A 17,692-nucleotide genomic window follows, 5' to 3' on the forward strand; every position below is an offset into this window, starting at 1 on the left:
ATTTATCCAATATTAAAAAAAGTTTTTAAACTATTGCAATCCAAAAGAATAAGCAAGACATAATATAAAATTTCACCCAATATGCATGCATGACCATATCTAAAATTATATAAAATAAATAATTAATGTCTCATATTTTCTCACTTAAAATTTACCCTTTTTTAGGGTTAATGTTCATTTTAGAAAGTGTAATTAATATATAATTATATTTATAAAATTTTAAAACTTCAATAATTATTAAATAATTCAACAGATTCAACGTGTTGTGTTTGTATTAGTACATTTTAACATTACGAATTATATCAGGTCAATATGATCATAATTATTATTATTAATCTAAATTGATGTGGTACCTTCATAACTCTTTTTTTTTGCCTAAAATGGTATTTCATTATAATCTAAAATTTACAATATTCACAAGGAAATTTATATGGTTTATTGACTTTTCTCAAAATAAATTTTAGGAGAAAATATTTCGAATAAGTTATTTTTAAGAGAAATTTATTTCTCCTAAATAAAAAATGGCCTCAAAAATATTTTCTAGAAGTTAAAGTGTATTATTTTTCTATTTATAGGTTGAGAAAAATTACGAGTAATTTTAAGTATTGTCATAAAAGAAATATATATAATTAGAACTTATAATTAAATTATTAAAAAAATTGTAGAAAATTACGAAATCAATGGGCATGACCAGTGGGCAAAATGGGCAGCAAAAGTCAAAAGATAATCAATCAAGGAAGGTCCGGAACAGATCATAAAACGAGATACGTGTCAGTAACAAACCGAATCTTCTTTGTTTTTGTTTTTGCCCATATCACCTAACGTATCTCTTTTTTCCCTACTTGTACGGCGTAGATTTCATCTCTTCATTATATACTTATAATAATCATCATCTAAAACTTTCTCTTATGCTCTCCTTTCTCATAAATTTCGATTTCTCTTCTTTTTGATGATTGGATTTTTGTTGAGGGACATCGGACATGTTGTCGATGAACAACGGAGTGACCATCTCTAGGGATTCCACCTACGGCGGCAGTGTCGTCGATCGTACTGATGTTATTTCCGACGCTCCGGCACTGGCTTCCGGCAAAGCTTCCATTTATGGGGCGAAACATGAGCCGGCTTCATCCCTTGGTATTGTGCCTCATAGAGGACCTGATTCACTTGAAGGTTCGCTTTTCTCTCTCTACCTTTTTTCCCTGGTTTTCGATTTTTGATTATAAAGTTTTTATTTAAATTAAAATTGTGTTTTTTCAGCTAGATTCTCCTTTTCTTTTAACGATATATGATTTTAGATTTTTACTATCCTAAGGTTTTAGATTTTTAGGGTTTCTTTTGTATTACGATTATATATAGTTTCTTTTGTATCACGATTATATGTATTCATAATTCTTCAAAACTAAAATCAGTTAAGACTTTTTGAAAGAGTTTATTGTATAATTTTTATTTTAAATTATTAAATGATTGAAATTTTGATCGGTATAATGTTCTTTAATTGCTTGTGCGGATGTTGGTTTGGTTTTGATGCAGTTGATGAAGATATGCAGTTGGCTCTAGCTCATCAATTGTACAAATCTGGAAACTACAAACAAGCATTGGATCATAGCAATGCTGTTTACGACCAGAATTCGCTTCGTACTGATAATCTACTTCTTTTGGGTGCTATTTATTATCAGGTTAAGAAGTTGCCTTTTCTGTCTCTTATTCTTTTAGAAGATTTTGATTTTGTAGTTTTATAATCCTATTGTGTATGCCTCAGTTGCATGATTACGACATGTGCATTGCCAAAAATGAAGAAGCCCTTCGAATTCAGCCTCGTTTTGCCGAGTGTTATGGAAACATGGCAAATGCTTGGAAGGTACTTATTAATCTTCACATCAATCCTTTCCAGCTAAAGTAAAATTTATATCTTAAGAACTAGGGGTTTTTGGAGAACTGATGAAGGTTTATTTTTGCTCTAATATGTAGGAAAAAGGCGATGTTGATGTTGCCATTCGGTACTATATGATTGCAATTGAGGTTTGTATATGGTTATGGAACTTCAGTTTTGCCACTAAAGCATTGTCTCCCTCCTTTGCTATTGAAATCTTTTGTCTGTTTACTGATCTTTGGTTAAACTTTTATTGGTGCAGCTTCGCCCTAACTTTGCTGATGCATGGTCAAATTTAGCTAGTGCTTACATGCGAAAAAGAAGATTTAATGAGGCCGCACAGTGTTGCCGTCAGGCTCTGCAATTAAATCCTCTATTGGTATATTTTGATCTGGTTTTATGTTATTTTAATCCAATTAAATGCTCTAATTTTTAAATTAACTGGAAGTCCTACATTTCATTTTCTTTTGTTTTTTTTGTTCCTTTACCTTGTTAACAACTGAGGCATGGCTAGTTTCAATAAGATTTTATGACCAATATCTTTTAATTGCCCTACAGGTGGATGCTCATAGTAACCTTGGAAATCTAATGAAGGCACAAGGTCTGGCTCAAGAAGTAAGTGTCAAGGATTAAATTCTTCTACAATTTGATAGCCAACTCCATAAGTAGTACAGAAATGTGAATTCTTGGGCTGAATTATTTAACTGATGTACTCATGCCCTTGGCAAGTCCAATGTTGAACACCTGCAATTAGAATTTTGGTTGGACCTCCTTCTATCCATATTTGGAGGAAGTGGTCTAATCTTTTGTCCAGTGTGAGCGTGTATAGTCATTGCTGGATTAACCTGGCCTAGATTCTTACCATCCTGCCAAACAGAATGTGAGGGGAAAACATCCTTACTAGATCTAGATTTTCTAGTGTTCTTTGTCAGGTAAGTTACTGATGGAAGTAATTCATGTGTGGAACTGTGTCTCGATATCACAGTTCTGTACAGATATCAAGTTGTTTTCTACAGGCCAGGGGATCAGATGATGATTGCTCTTGTTGTAACTTCCATCTGCAAAGACTCGAAATTGTCAGAATCTAACATTTTGTGCAGGCATACAGTTGTTATCTTGAGGCTCTTCGGATACAGCCAACTTTTGCCATTGCATGGTCAAACCTTGCCGGTCTTTTCATGGATTCAGGTGACTTAAATCGAGCCCTTCAGTATTACAAGGTATGCTGAATCTTGTTTCCATCATTGTTTCTTTTGTTGTTTTTATCTGTAATTTTCATTGTTCTGCTTGCTTGGATATGACTTTTTCCCTGTGCTTTCTTTCTTGAGAAGTTTCTGTGAGATATAATGTTCACGTTTTTTAATTTTAAGAACTATTTTATATTCGCAAATTTCAAATGCAGGAAGCTGTTAAACTCAAACCTGCGTTTCCTGAGGCTTATTTAAATCTTGGGAATATTTACAAGGTAAGCCTTCGTGCCCTGTGCTCGTAATGCTCTGGGTCACTGCTAGTCCATGGACTGGTCTTTCTGTATCGGAGAAAAAACAATATATCTTGTTTTTGCCTTTCCAGGCTTTGGCAATGCCTCAGGAGGCTATTGTCTGTTATCAGCGAGCTGTTCAGACTCGGCCTAACTATCCAGTAGCTTTGGGTAAGTGCTGCTACTTCACCTTAGTCAACTATACCTTCTCTTTATGAAGGTTGAAATCTTCAGATGAGTTGCATCTGGCTGCTGCTTGATTGCAGATATATATGTTTTATTTCTCCTGATGTATTTAGGTAAATGACTAAAGTCAACAATACTTGTTTTATTTTTCTTCGAAACTATGATTTATTTTGTGCGGTGGTTTCTCTTATAATTTTCTAATTTCTTGTTTTCTCTACCTCACATAGTGACCTCAAAATGTTAAAAGATATTCTTTTTAATTTATGTTATTGGGGTACCAAGTTATGTGATTCTATGGTGCAGGGAATCTGGCTAGTACATACTATGAGCGAGGACAGCTGGATTTGGCAATCCACCATTATAAGCAAGCTATTGCCTATGATCAAAGATTTGTGGAAGCTTACAACAATTTGGTTGGTTTTCTTTGTGTCAGATTGTAAACATTATAGTTAATCCTAAGCTTTTGCTTTTTAAGTTTGCTAACTTGAATATGTTTTTAATTATTGACTTGAAGGGAAATGCATTGAAAGATGTGGGTCGTGTTGATGAGGCAATTCAATGCTATAATGTAGGTTTTTCTGGTAATCTAAGTTCTATTTTCTCATTTAAAGTTATTGATCTTTTGAACTTACCATTTTTCATTGATGGTGAAGCAATGTCTCACATTGCAACCCAACCATCCGCAAGCACTTACCAACTTAGGGAATATATATATGGAATGGTACGCTATCCTTGAAGATCAAAATTTAGCTTTTGATGAGTTTTTGGTGAATGGTATTTTTACCAGATATTTTGGAATTCTAGGAACATGGTTGGTGCTGCTGCTTCTTACTATAAGGCTACATTGGCTGTGACGACAGGGTTGTCTGCTCCATTCAATAACCTTGCCGTAATCTATAAGCAACAGGTTGTTCTTTGGTGTTCAATTTTCTGTTTTTCTTTTGATGCTATGTTAAGGAGTTCCACCTTTCTTTTGGCTCTATTATTTATGGAGTATTTTATTTTTACCATAGGGAAATCACATGGAAGCTATATCTTGTTACAATGAGGTTTTACGGATTGATCCATTGGCAGCTGATGGACTTGTAAATAGGGGTAACACTTACAAGGAGATTGGTAGAGTGAGTGAAGCAATTCAAGATTATATTTGTGCTATTAATATCCAGCCAAATATGGCTGAAGCCCATGCAAATCTGGCTTCTGCTTATAAGGATAGGTAATTTTTTTTCTATAATTTCTTTTAATGGTCACATTCCTTGGCATCCATTTGTAAGGATCAGTAGCATCTTATGGGACTCTTGGGGAAGAAAGGTGTTTGTTTTCCTAAATTTAAACAATGTTTTCATTTGGAAATTTTTTCCAACTTCTTAGCAATGTCTTTGAGCTTTCTGTCCCTTGCCCTTTGCTAATGAATAATGATGCTTTAGTTTAGATTCTTATTCTTTGTTTGGTGTAGATTTTTATCATTTTAGTTTATTGCATTCCCTGCACTAGGGGTTGAATATCAATAAAACTTAATGTGAGCCATCATCCTTGTATAGTTGATTGCACTTTTTGAATATTAGTAAATCCTAAAATCTACTTCATCATATAGGCTTTTATTGATTAACCATTATAGCTCAGAAAGGTGGTGGATTGATTTTCATCCAAAATGAGGAAAAACAAATTTGATGCATCCTACTCTTGTCAATGTAGATTTATAATGTATGATTCTTTCTATTGGGGTTAAAGAAATGCCTTTTTACTAGCAATTCTTTGATTCTGAATTTGGTTTACTTGTAAATTTTAATACAGTGGACATGTGGAGGCTGCTGTCAAAAGCTATAAGCAGGCATTGCTTCTTCGACCAGATTTTCCTGAAGCTACTTGTAACCTCCTACATACGTTACAGGTACTATGGCTTGAAGTTCAATGCACTATGGAATTAATATCTACACAAAAACTACATTTACATGCAGGGGATATCATTTTATGTAGTAGTAGGAAGCACTTTGTGGACATGCTGTTTCTTTCAGGGCATTCAACCTTTTCTAAGTGATCATATTCTTTGTATATGCCTGACTCTTAAGAGTAATCACTCATTGAATGAATTAAGGTCAAGACTTATGCAGCTTGCTTCATTAATTATCTTGTGGAATTGCTTCCTTGGAACTTGATCTTACTTCAAAGTAACTTAGTTTATTTACAGGCTTTTGTAGAGAGACCTATTGAATTGGGATCAGCTGATCTAATTTGATTTTATATTTTTAGTGTGTGTGCTGCTGGGAGGATCGGGATAAAATGTTCACTGAAGTTGAGGGCATCATCCGAAGGCAGATTAATGTGAGTATTGATATGCATGCATCTTTTTTCGTATTCCTAGTATTTTATGTTATTCCATTTCCATTGTTTTTAAGATTGGAACTACTTCAATTAGTATTTCCTTTTTCAGTGCAATTAACCACAAAACTTCTTTATCTCAGATGTCAGTTCTTCCTAGTGTGCAACCTTTCCATGCTATAGCATATCCCATTGATCCAATGCTTGCACTTGATATTAGGTATAAACTTCTTTTCGTAGTACCATATGTAATTTTGCTGCAGTGAACTAGAGTTTTTCAGTAACATCTCTTCCCTTCTCTTGCAGCCGTAAATATGCTGCTCATTGCTCTTTGATTGCATCTCGTTTTGCTCTTCCTCCTTTCAACCATCCTGCTCCAATTCCTATTAAGCAAGATTGTGGAAATCAGAGGCTAAAGATTGGTTATGTAAGCAGTGATTTTGGCAATCACCCCTTGTCACACCTCATGGGATCGGTATTTGGCATGCACAACAGAGAGAATGTAGAGGTTGTTCTCTTTCTTTTTTTTTTTTTTGGGGGAGGTTGGGGTGGGGGTTGGGGGTAATCTTATTATACTAGAAGTTTGTGGCCATGATTGACATCAAAACATGGTGTTTGCAGGTATTTTGCTATGCCTTGAGTCAAAATGATGGCACTGAATGGAGACAGCGTATCCAGTCTGAGGCTGAGCATTTTATAGATGTCTCTTCCATGTCATCAGATGTGATCGCTAAAATGATTAACAAGGATGGAATACAGATCCTTATCAACCTGAATGGGTATACTAAGGTTAATATGATCAATTTTCTCATCCTTTGTGGAACCTAATTTTATTTTCAGAGTCTAGCTGTTTTGATTGATGTGATATTATGAAATGATAATAAAAATGAACCCAAGTTCTTTTCTTTTCCTTGATTTATTTGGGTTGATATTTTATTAATAATATAAGGTGGTTAAAGTCTTATATTTTTACATTTCTGTAGTATCAACTTTATGTAATTCCAATATGAAATGATTGTGCTGCTCAATAATACAGGGTGCAAGGAATGAAATTTTTGCCATGCAGCCAGCACCTATACAGGTTTCATATATGGGATTCCCTGGGACTACCGGGGCAGATTACATTGATTACTTGGTCAGTGATGAGGTAATAGCTGGTGCTTCACATAAACCTTCAATGATTCATATGTTCTTCATCTAACCTGCTATTTCTTTGCTTCCAGTTTGTTTCACCTTTGCGCTATGCACATATTTATTCTGAGAAACTGGTCCATCTCCCTCATTGCTACTTTGTGAATGATTATAAGCAGGTGATTTTTTTTAAAAAAATTTGTAATAAAACAGAATCTATTCCCTGCGAGTAGAATCTCATGACAGTGAAGGCCTGATTCTTTAACTTTTATTCTTTGCAGAAAAATCGTGATGTGTTGGATCCACATTGTCAGCACAAGCGATCTGACTATGGTCTTCCTGAAGATAAATTTATTTTTGCATGTTTCAACCAATTGTATAAAATGGATCCTGAAATCTTTAATACTTGGTAATATGAGGATGATCACCGAGTTTAATGAAAGTAATATTCTTATTTTGTCATTTCACTCACTTCTTTTATAAATTCAGGTGTAATATTCTTAAGCGTGTACCAAATAGTGCACTTTGGCTCCTCAGATTCCCAGCTGCTGGAGAAACGAGACTGCGAGCATGTAGGTTCTGCATTCATGTTTTCTTTGACGAACGAAGCCTTCATAATATTGAGTTCTTTTTATTGTTATTGTTATTATTATTTTTATTGATGTTGATCTTTATTTCAGATGCTGCTGCACAAGGGGTACAGCCAGAGCAAATAATTTTCACAGATGTTGCAATGAAACATGAACATATCAGGCGCAGTGCTTTAGCTGATCTCTGTCTCGACACGTAAGTATTCTCTTCCCTGCTGTCTTTAACAATTTTATTTTGTTCTGCAGTTCAGTAATGATGGTTCCATTGTTATTCTTCATAGCCCTTTATGCAATGCACATACTACTGGCACGGATGTGTTATGGGCTGGTTTACCTATGGTGACTCTACCCCTTGAGAAAATGGCTACAAGGGTTGCTGGTTCACTTTGTCTCGCTACTGGTTTGGGGGAGGAGATGATTGTGAACAGGTAGGTTTTTAACATTGTCCTTGGAGAGTGTGTATGCGTGTATACTATACATACGCTGTAATATGTTTTCCTATTAAATCTTTATGTTATGATAGTTTCTTCCTGCATTTTACAGTATGAAGGAATATGAAGAAAGGGCTGTCTCGTTGGCATTAAATAGGCTGAAGCTTCAGGCTCTTACCAATAAACTCAAGGCAGCTCGTTTAACTTGCCCTCTTTTCGACACAGCACGCTGGGTAAAGCTTAATTAACGTCGCAGGTTATTATTTTCTGCATTAGATATTGTTATAAATGCTTAACAATTTTGGTTATAAACCATGGCAGGTGCGGAATTTGGAGAGGTCATACTTCAAAATGTGGAATCTGTATTGCTCAGGGCAGCAGCCCCAGCACTTCAAAGTCACTGAAAATGACTTTGATTTCCCTTATAATAGATAGGAACAAACGAGGATTGTAGATAAAAATTAAGAGGATATAGAAGAACCAGAAATCCTACTTAGGAATAAAGATAATCACAATGTTAATGAGATTTATTTCTGATATTTACATCTTATAGGTGGCAATGTGATTTTACTGAGATGAGTTTGAGGTACTATCAGACTTTATTTACCTGATTATTCATGTGGTTTTGGAATTGAGATTGAAGAAATGTTACAGAAGATCATGTATCTTACATGATTTATTGACCTCAGAAAAAGTTGGGTGTAACCCTGAGCACAGTTGGCTCAACCCAAATTCAATGAATGAGGGCTAAATTAATGCCAATCATGTAGATGGTTTTTTCTTTTTCATGTGATGGCAACAGAATAATCTCATGAGCACGTTGACCAAAGCTTTTGGATGGGACAGGCTTTGACACATCCCTGCACAGCCCAGTATAATAAAAGGTTTTTCCCCCATCTCTGTCTCGAGCATTGTTGATTGAAAGTTGAGGCAACCTTTGGTTGGGTGCGTGAGGCAATTGCCATCTTCCTCAGCAGGTGGTAACTCCCTGTTTCTATTAAAATGTGTAATTTGCATGCCTAAGTGCTACCTATAAGTAAATTGAAATCAGCGCATTGTTTATGAAGCTGATAAAGATAGCAAAGATATGCATGGAAACATCGACATCGAAGTTGAGATATCTCAAAAAATATGATAGGTTCCGTATGTTAATAGTTACTTATTCATCCCTCTTCAAGAGAATTAAAAGAGGGAATACGAATGACTTATTAACGAAAATAAAAAGAAAAGCAGACCTCCCCGGCTGTCGCAGAAAACCTTGAGCTGAACCCAACCAATTTGATAAATGGGTTTTATTGTGATGGGCCGGGCAGGTATCAGCTGCTAGGAATTTGAGATGGAGAAATGTTCAATCAAAGTTTTTAAATTATGGACAATTATTACATTTTCATAAAAAAAAGGTTTTTAAATTATTTTTCAAAGATATGGTTGAGGTTTGATTGGGCTTTGGATTAGAGGAGGTATTAGCAACTTGAATAAAAGTAAAGAGATCATGTACATAGTACAAGGAGCTTTTATAGAACTTGACCCATTTTAATAGTGCTATGATGTAGGAATTCAAAAATATTTAACGCATTCACTTTAACGATAGTAATTAACAGTGTGGGAGTACGAATACGATAAAAGTGAAAAACCAAATTAAATAAATTAAAGTAAAAGGTTAAATATTAAATTTCAACATGAATTTCTCCAGTACTCCGACAGGTAACTACTTTTTGAATAGATTTAAAAATTTAAAAGTACAAAAAGAAAAAGTGAAAATTTGTCACCATTATAATCATGACTGAAAGAGCAGTGGATGATAATAGATTGTTATGTCACCCATCAATAACAATATTATAGGGCCTACGTTTGTTTAATTAATTAAATTCATATCATTATTTACTACTAAAACATGAACATTCTATCCATAACAAAAATGTAAAAATAAGACAATATTTCAACTCAAAGTAAGACCAAAGTCCCACTCCCATGTTCTACGGTTTGACTTGCTTTGCTATTTGCTATTTTATTTTTGGCACTATGTAGATTTTAAAACATAAAACTATATTTCATCAATAAAATAAAATAAAATAAAATAAAATAAAATAAAAATCTTTAAATTTTAAAATTACCCAAATACTTTATCATTAGAAAAAATAAAAATAGCGAAAGACTTATAAATAAATATAAATAATTTTATTCAAATATAATTAAATATTAATTATAATCACTGTATTTTTTAGGTTTTGAGTTTAGAGTTTAAAATTTATATCAATTTCAAATTTATATTTAAATAAAATTATTAATATTTATTTATAAGTGCACCACTAATTTTTATTGCACTGATGTTAATGTGTCGTGTTATTGTTCATTGACGATGCAATGCATCAAAAATTTGCCCTAATCTAACCTTTTGTTTTCAAATTCTTTAAATAATTTACTTAATTATTTTAAATAGATCCAATTTTAAACAAAAACTTTGGCATTAAAATATTTATTCTTTTTCATTCACATAACATAAATTCTAAGTTTTATTCAAAGAAAGTGTCATTGAAAAACGGTGTGTGCATTGTGCATGCCTAGATACGAAAGATGGTTAACAAATATACTGTGTATGAGATACTTTTGAATTTCGCAAATGGTTTTAGCAAACATAGATAAAAACAGAAAACACACTAAATCATGAACTTGTACATTAAATGACCAAACATAGACAAAGGGGGAGGTGCAAGCATTGAAACAACGAGGATACAAAGGAAAATGGTTCAAAACAAAGTAGCAAAGAACTAAATTTATCTGATCAGAACTGAGTTTGAAGATATTCCACCATTTTCTTATCAAGTTTGAAGGCCTTAGCAAGGACTTCACTATTGATGGCTGGGTTGGAACCAAAAACAGCATTGGCTATAGTTATAACTCCTGGGTTTTGGCTGCTGAGACCAGCAAAGGCAATGGCATTGGTCTTCCCGATATTGAACTGGAAGTGAATGAGGCCAACAGGGAAAACAAACACATCGCCTGTCTTCAGTACTTTGGTAAATAATCGGTTATCGGGGTTCGATGTTACAAAGCCAACATAGAGTGTACCCTTTGTCACAACTAGGATTTCTGTGGCGCGAGGGTGCGTGTGAGGAGGGTTTTGACCACCATTAGGTGCATAGTCGATTCGAACCAATGATATACCAAGAGTGTTAAGTCCCGGTATTTGATCAACATTAACAGGAGTAACTCTTGATCCCACTGCATTGGATGTGTTTCCTGGTTTATCAAGACCAGAAAAGAAGAAATCATCTGCTGTGGCAAGTTTTGGATCCTTGCACAACTTCCCATTTACAAATACTGCATGAAAAGAGAGAGAGAGAGTTTTAGCTAACATAAAATGATACAAATAGTAGTGTCATTATTATAATGAAATGGCACAAATTCCTATATACTACCAGCATGCTTGGTGCTATTGAGTGCAACACAAAAGTCCTGAAGAGGGCTAGGATCTGAGGCTGAGGCTAATGTGACACCCAATATCAATAGGGAAAAAAATACAAGGAAATGTTGAACTCCCTTCATTGGGATCAATATTCTAGCTATATATCTACTTCAATTACTTGTTAGCTGTTGATTGAAGGATGAGAGATCTTAACGGAAGATAGGTCTATTTATAGATGGAAAACCTGTGAAAGTGGTCCTCATTTATCTACATGAAGCAGGTGAAAACTTGCTATATGCCTAGATGGCTATGGATTTTATATTTCCATGAAAAGAATATTCCTCAACAACTGCAATTTTATTTTTCTTCCTTTTCTGTCTGATTCTTTGCTTTATCCTAGATATATATTTCAAGGTTATTGGTCGTATGTTTCCATTAATAACTTATGATTAGGATAATGGACGTTTCATTTATCCAAAACCAGACAGAAATTCGTATTAATTCTGCACCATTTATGAGAGTAGTAGGTAGCAGAAGACAAACTAGAATAAGTAATCCTCAAAGACAAAACACCCAACCAGCTAAAGGAAAAACCACCAAATGGACAAAACAATGCTAAGACAAAAAAAAAAAGCAAGAAAATTAATGACAGAACAGAAGATGCCGTAGTTTATGCCCCACATATATGTTTTTTTAACGAGTGCCAGAGTGCGGTTCCTCCATGTAGTAATAATACCTTTCACTCCATGACTCAAAAATGACTAATAAAGTTGTCAAATATTGCATTTAATACAATTTCTAACCTCAAAAAGTGCAGTTATTCGTAAAAGCCTGAGTTAATTAATTACAATTATAGTCATAATAATACATTTGTATTTACAATCGAATGCACGAATGGAATGATAATTAAAATATATTTGATTGAGATTCACACATAAATTTAAATTAAAAAATATATCAATTGTGTCTAAATTTTGATTAAAATTATATTTTAGCTCTTATATTTTAAAAGATACATAATTGTTATTAAAGTTATCAAAATATTATATTTTGATCATTCATTCGTTAATTTCTATTAAGAGGATGATGTGAAATGTCCTCCACTATTTTTTGTTTTATTTAATGATGATGTGTCGTGTTATTATTCATCGATAATGTATGAAACTTATGCACCGACACTGCATTAAATATTCTCCATTATATTATATTGTTCAACCACTACTCTTATTTATGCCAGTTTTGCTTCTATATTGCATGTTGAACAAGAATATTTCGGTAGATGTATAGGTGGTGCACTGTTGGGGATAGACCTGATTAGGCAACGAACAAGTAAAAATAGTAAAAAAAATTGAGAAATTGTACACATAAATTTAACGTGAAAAAATTCCTCCAAAGAGGATAAAAAATCATAGGCAAATGTAATTTTACTATAATGGAAAAAGAACGAAAAATACAAAAGATGAGATAAAAACTAAATCCCGAAATCCAAAAACAAAGAACCTTCAAAACGTAAACACAAAATTTTCTAAAAATGTTATAAATTCTAATATTTAAAAAAGTCTATTTATAAGTTAAATTAGTAGGTAAAATAATAATAAAACAATCTAAATTAATTAGAGTTTGACTGAAATAAATAAACAGAGTTTAACGCATAAACTTATATATTATCGATACATCAAATATAAATCAACCTTCTAAATAATTTTGGTGAATTTCTTCTATTATGGCATCTCATTGGGACCTAAAAAAAACACGAAAGCCCTTCTCCTAACAGAAAACAGCAGGCCAGAAGGAGACAAAGAGGAACAAGTTGAACCCACGAAAACAAAATGAAACCAGCAATAGGAAAGGCCATCGTAATAGACAAACTAAGGCTACAGCAAGAGAGCAAGCATCAAATACAGCAGAAGCCAAAATTTTAGGCCCCATTTCTGCTGACAAATTAACCATTGCAACTTTCAATTACTCAAAAAAATTCTCTTATATATGAGGATAGAAAAAGCTTCATGTTGAGACACCTTTCAATGCGCACTTTGATTTATTTTGGTTCATATTTTTGATAAGAGAGTCGGCAGGTGATATATAGCAGAGCAAATACTCTTTGCAATTAAATTTTAAGCAATAAATGTTTAATGAATAGCAAAAACATGGAGAACATTAATGATTTGGCAAGAACTTGCCTAACTTATATTATTATAATCAAGAGGAAATAAAGAAGATGAGTTGTTAATAGGTGATTATGACATTGAACCATAAATATTGATAAAACCAGTCGGACAACATATAACAAAACATAACATTGAACAGAACTAATGTCCATAGCCGACTGATTCAGTCCAAAATTTTCTATATTAATAACATAAATTAGGCTGAGTTGCCTTTAATTATTCTTAGAATTAACAATTTGATTTTTTAAAGGAAGGATCGATCGTTACTATTTATTCTGTATATATTAGATCGGGTTGCGAAACTTTTAAATTCGAATGATTTTTTTAACGTAAACAAGTGTTAATTCTTTGCAAATATTTTTTCTTATTAAACAAATCAAGTTAACGTTTTTTAAAAAGCATGAACGATTTAACCGTAAAAAAATTAAAAGAAAAAATCACATTATATAAAATTAAATATTTCTTTCCAATATGCAAAAAAGAATAACTAATACTATATTAAAAATTTCATAAATATCATTATAATTCAAAAAATTAAATTAAAAAACTTGGCTTTAGTCCTATTTCTCAATACTAGGCATCCTAAGTTGCATCCTCCGCTTTTTCATAAGATCGAACTCATCAATGATAGAATCTGTTGAAAATTCTCGAGCTATCTCTTTTTCAATGTATGCCACCAAGTGAGTTGAAATAAAATCATCCTCCATTCTGTTGCGAAGCCTTGTCTTCATTTTTCATGGCTGAAAATGCTCGTTCGGTTGTTGTAGTAGACATGGGAAGAGTTAGCATAAGACGAATAATTCTATCAAGATGATGATAAATACTTGACTTATTTGTCTTAGCTAGTACTTGAGACAACTCGATAACTATAGAAGCTTTTTGTAATTCTGTGCTCTGATGAACATAAAGTTGAAAATGCTCCAATTGAATCTTCATGTGTAGCTTTTCTTGCTCTGTATAATCATCTGGATAAAAAGAATTCATAAGCTTATAGATATCTTCCACCGAAAAAGCTTTGTAATCGTGTGGATCCAAAGCGGAGCTAAGAACAAGTAACTCCACTACCTCATCATTAAAGGGAGAATTCATTTTTGTTAGCAATGAATCAATACCAACAATGAATATATCAAGCCGATAGTGATGCTCAATTGTGAGGTTTTCTCTCTGGATACAAGACCGACCTCGACCAACTTTGTATGGAGCACTTAAATTGGGGACTTCTATCTCATGATCTTTACAAAATAACTTCACTTCCTCAAATAAAGGATCCCACCCATGTTCTCTGAATTTCTAGAGAAACATTTTAGTTGATGACACCAGCTGCATTGCATTTAGTATATCCTGCGGTTTATACTGCAATGCTTCACAAAGATCATCAGTGATTCTAATCATCTCAATCATGAAATGCAAGATGAAAACAAATTTAATGGATATCATTGCATCATATATTCCATCAACTTCACTTCTTTGAGTAAGGTTGCCAGACTTAATGATATCTTGTAATACAACACAGACGGAATCGAACATCCTTATCAAGCTATTGAGAGAAGCTAAATGAGATCCCCATCGGGTATCGCCTAGACGTTGGAGAGTATCGACTTGATTTTTCCCTTTGCCAGTTTCAAGCTCACTAGTGTCAATCAACTTCGCGATATGAGATGACTCAGTGTCTCTTAATTGTTCATGCCACTTGTTTGAAAAAGCAGCCAAATTGATTATATCAGTTAAGTATAAAACAATTGACAAATAGGAATAACCTCCTTAGATGCAGCTACTAGATTTAATTGGAGACGATGAGCGAGGCAGTGAACATAGTATGCAAATCAACACTTTTTAGCAAATAATGCTTGTAAGCCATTACATTCACCACGCATATTACTTGCACCATCATATCCTTGACCATGAATATCATCCACATTAAGGCAATGAAGTAAAAGAACTTCATGGATTGCCTTCTCCAAAGCTAATGATGTGGTGTCCTTTACATGAACCAAATCAAAAGATCGTTCACGTATAAAACCTTGTTTATCAACAAACCATAAATTACTATTTGTTCTTTCTTTGACTCGTTACGAGCTTAATCCACTATAATGTAAAACTTTGAATCTCCAATCTCTTCTTGAATTAATCTCTAAATTTTACTCGCCAAAATAGAAAGAATGCCCTTTTGAATAGTCAGACTGACTGTAACACCCTATACGCAGTTCGATTGTAAGACTCGAGCTACGAGATGCGACAAATAAATTCAGAATAATCATATGCAATTTAAAAAATTGAATGATCATATAAATACACACATTAATTCTTAAAAATGAAAACGAGACTAAATTGAGATTTAAAATAAAACAGATTAGATTCGTGCATGAAAAAGGACCAAACTGTAAATTTTTTAAAGTTTTGAATTAAGTATCGATATTTATGTGATAGGTATCGATACTAAAATTGATATTGATACCATTTTGGTATTCTTTAATTTGAAAACACTGTTCATTTGGTCAAGTATCGATACCTTGGTCCCTGCTATTAATACTTTTATCCAGATGGTAAAAAATCACTAGTTTGAAAGTTCATTTCATGCCCAAACCTATATCTTAATTCATGGATACAACTAGGTACACATATGACCTGCATAAAACTCACTCAAACCATTACAAACATGCCATGATTTAACCATGACATATTGACCATCTTACTTATTATAATTAATAACTAAGTATACAATTAGGTACCATAATCCTAATACTAACCAATATGCCATTTGGAACCATCACAACCAAATTCAAAACTTAAATTCAGTTATACATACAAGCATGTATCATAATAGTAAAATTTACCTTTGTACATAATCAAAACTTACCATATCATTGAAACAATTTAATTTAATGAATGCATATACTACATCTATCAATTAACATATTTACCATACATTTCTCCCAAAATTACCATTTCTCAACTAATTCATGATCCACAATCAAGCATACCATCACCACACATACTATCATCATTTACCCTATATACATACCATAATAATCATTAAATTTATCCTTATGCATGACAACCTTTATAACAATTTTCAACTTCAACATATAACTTTAAACCATCAACCCAAAATAGCTTATGTACATATCGTATAACCATTTAAAACACAAACCACAATCAAGAACTAAAGTACTAACATTCAAGATTGATAAAAAATGATTCACCTATATACATGCCACAAAATCTAGTTTTAAATGATAGAAAGACTACTAGATCATTACCAGGATAGTGTGAGCTTCTCGATGATCCATCTAACATGTTCCGCAAGTTGACACTACAGGAAAAAAAACAAAAAAATGAAGTAAGCTTTAAAATTGCTTAGTAAGTTCACAGGTATTAAAACCAAGTAACTTACCTCATGTTATAATTATACACTACATGCTACTTAGCTTGATAAAGTTTGCCTGTCATGGCAAATCACATATCAAGAAGGTGAGCTCAACATTTATCATATATATATATTAACTCAATTATATAACATTTCAATTCACTTAATTCAACATTTCATTATCATTCATAAAACAAATAATCATTTAATTAATTCACTATCTTAATCATATCATAAAATCTATTTACCTGTAATACATCCCATTTCAAATTTATGCCAAACATTATTTTTCATTTTATAGCTTGAATTCTCCATCGATTTATATTAAATCATATAAACATCATTCCCATTCATATAAATTCATTTTTATAAAAAAATATAAATAAATATATATATCGTTACTAATTTAATGTCAATTACTACTTCATTTCATAATACGAATTATGAATCACATATTATCTCAATTTCCAAATTCATGGATTCATTGAATATAATCAACCTGTAACACCCCTTACCCATATTCGACACCAGAATAGGGTACGAGGCATTACCAGAACACATACACTTGTAAACGTATTGAACCGAGTTATAAAATTCATTAATTATTAAAACTTTCAAATTATTAACATGATTTTATAATTCTTCACAATATAAATAATGCAACATTTCCTACCAACCACAATCGAGCTTCCGATAATCATCTCACTGCATCTAATAATTGTACATATTACCAATAATAATTCA

The 17,692-nt window shown here is 32.8% G+C and overlaps 3 protein-coding genes across 4 annotated transcripts; 1 reads left to right on the forward strand and 2 right to left on the reverse strand.

Moving 5' to 3' along the window:
- Window positions 1–805: 805 nt before the first annotated feature.
- On the forward strand, window positions 806–8,701 carry LOC105804571 (probable UDP-N-acetylglucosamine--peptide N-acetylglucosaminyltransferase SEC). Of its 2 annotated transcripts, XM_052623813.1 has the most exons (27): window positions 807–1,170; window positions 1,531–1,676; window positions 1,760–1,858; window positions 1,969–2,019; window positions 2,133–2,249; window positions 2,429–2,485; window positions 2,971–3,090; window positions 3,273–3,335; window positions 3,443–3,521; window positions 3,840–3,949; window positions 4,051–4,104; window positions 4,190–4,257; window positions 4,341–4,443; window positions 4,550–4,752; window positions 5,331–5,427; window positions 5,787–5,858; window positions 5,999–6,075; window positions 6,162–6,363; window positions 6,477–6,644; window positions 6,892–7,002; window positions 7,079–7,165; window positions 7,268–7,395; window positions 7,476–7,558; window positions 7,667–7,772; window positions 7,858–8,004; window positions 8,120–8,240; window positions 8,329–8,701. In XM_052623813.1, the coding sequence occupies exons 1-27, from the start codon at window positions 981–983 to the stop codon at window positions 8,440–8,442; spliced, it is 2,973 nt and encodes a 990-aa protein (XP_052479773.1). In that variant the 5' UTR covers window positions 807–980; the 3' UTR covers window positions 8,443–8,701. The 2 variants fall into 2 exon arrangements, with proteins under 2 accessions (XP_052479774.1, XP_052479773.1); XM_052623814.1 differs by lacking the exon at window positions 4,190–4,257 and having other exon boundaries at window positions 806–1,170; window positions 4,324–4,443.
- Window positions 8,702–10,595: 1,894 nt separating this feature from the next.
- Window positions 10,596–11,630, reverse strand: LOC105804566 (germin-like protein subfamily 1 member 11). Its single transcript, XM_012637239.2, has 2 exons — window positions 11,427–11,630; window positions 10,596–11,328 (listed from the first exon to the last, which is right to left on the reverse strand). The coding sequence occupies exons 1-2, from the start codon at window positions 11,551–11,553 to the stop codon at window positions 10,790–10,792; spliced, it is 666 nt and encodes a 221-aa protein (XP_012492693.1). The 5' UTR covers window positions 11,554–11,630; the 3' UTR covers window positions 10,596–10,789.
- Window positions 11,631–14,277: 2,647 nt separating this feature from the next.
- Window positions 14,278–16,980, reverse strand: LOC105801223 (uncharacterized). Its single transcript, XM_012632551.1, has 5 exons — window positions 16,976–16,980; window positions 16,831–16,894; window positions 15,443–15,560; window positions 14,936–15,338; window positions 14,278–14,863 (listed from the first exon to the last, which is right to left on the reverse strand). The coding sequence occupies exons 1-5, from the start codon at window positions 16,978–16,980 to the stop codon at window positions 14,278–14,280; spliced, it is 1,176 nt and encodes a 391-aa protein (XP_012488005.1).
- Between the last annotated feature and the right edge of the window lie 712 nt (window positions 16,981–17,692).

The sequence above is a fragment of the Gossypium raimondii genome, chromosome 11, assembly GCF_025698545.1.
Source record: "Gossypium raimondii isolate GPD5lz chromosome 11, ASM2569854v1, whole genome shotgun sequence".
Classification (NCBI taxonomy): domain Eukaryota; kingdom Viridiplantae; phylum Streptophyta; class Magnoliopsida; order Malvales; family Malvaceae; genus Gossypium; species Gossypium raimondii.

What these genes read in the sequence shown, in the direction of transcription:
- LOC105804571 (XM_052623813.1), top strand. Translation starts at nt 981, where the DNA reads ATGTTGTCGATGAACAACGGAGTGACCATCTCTAGGGATTCCACCTAC. An exon ending in GCTGATCTCTGTCTCGACAC is followed by an intron (nt 7,773 to 7,857) that starts GTAAGTATTCTC and finishes TATTCTTCATAG; the next exon opens with CCCTTTATGCAATGCACATA. An exon ending in TTTTCGACACAGCACGCTGG is followed by an intron (nt 8,241 to 8,328) that starts GTAAAGCTTAAT and finishes AAACCATGGCAG; the next exon opens with GTGCGGAATTTGGAGAGGTC.
- LOC105801223 (XM_012632551.1), bottom strand. An exon ending in AAGTAATATGCGTGGTGAAT is followed by an intron (nt 15,339 to 15,442) that starts GTAATGGCTTAC and finishes GCATCTAAGGAG; the next exon opens with GTTATTCCTATTTGTCAATT. An exon ending in GATCTTTGTGAAGCATTGCA is followed by an intron (nt 14,864 to 14,935) that starts GTATAAACCGCA and finishes CTAGAAATTCAG; the next exon opens with AGAACATGGGTGGGATCCTT.
- LOC105804566 (XM_012637239.2), bottom strand. Translation starts at nt 11,553, where the DNA reads ATGAAGGGAGTTCAACATTTCCTTGTATTTTTTTCCCTATTGATATTG. An exon ending in CAATAGCACCAAGCATGCTG is followed by an intron (nt 11,329 to 11,426) that starts GTAGTATATAGG and finishes CTTTTCATGCAG; the next exon opens with TATTTGTAAATGGGAAGTTG.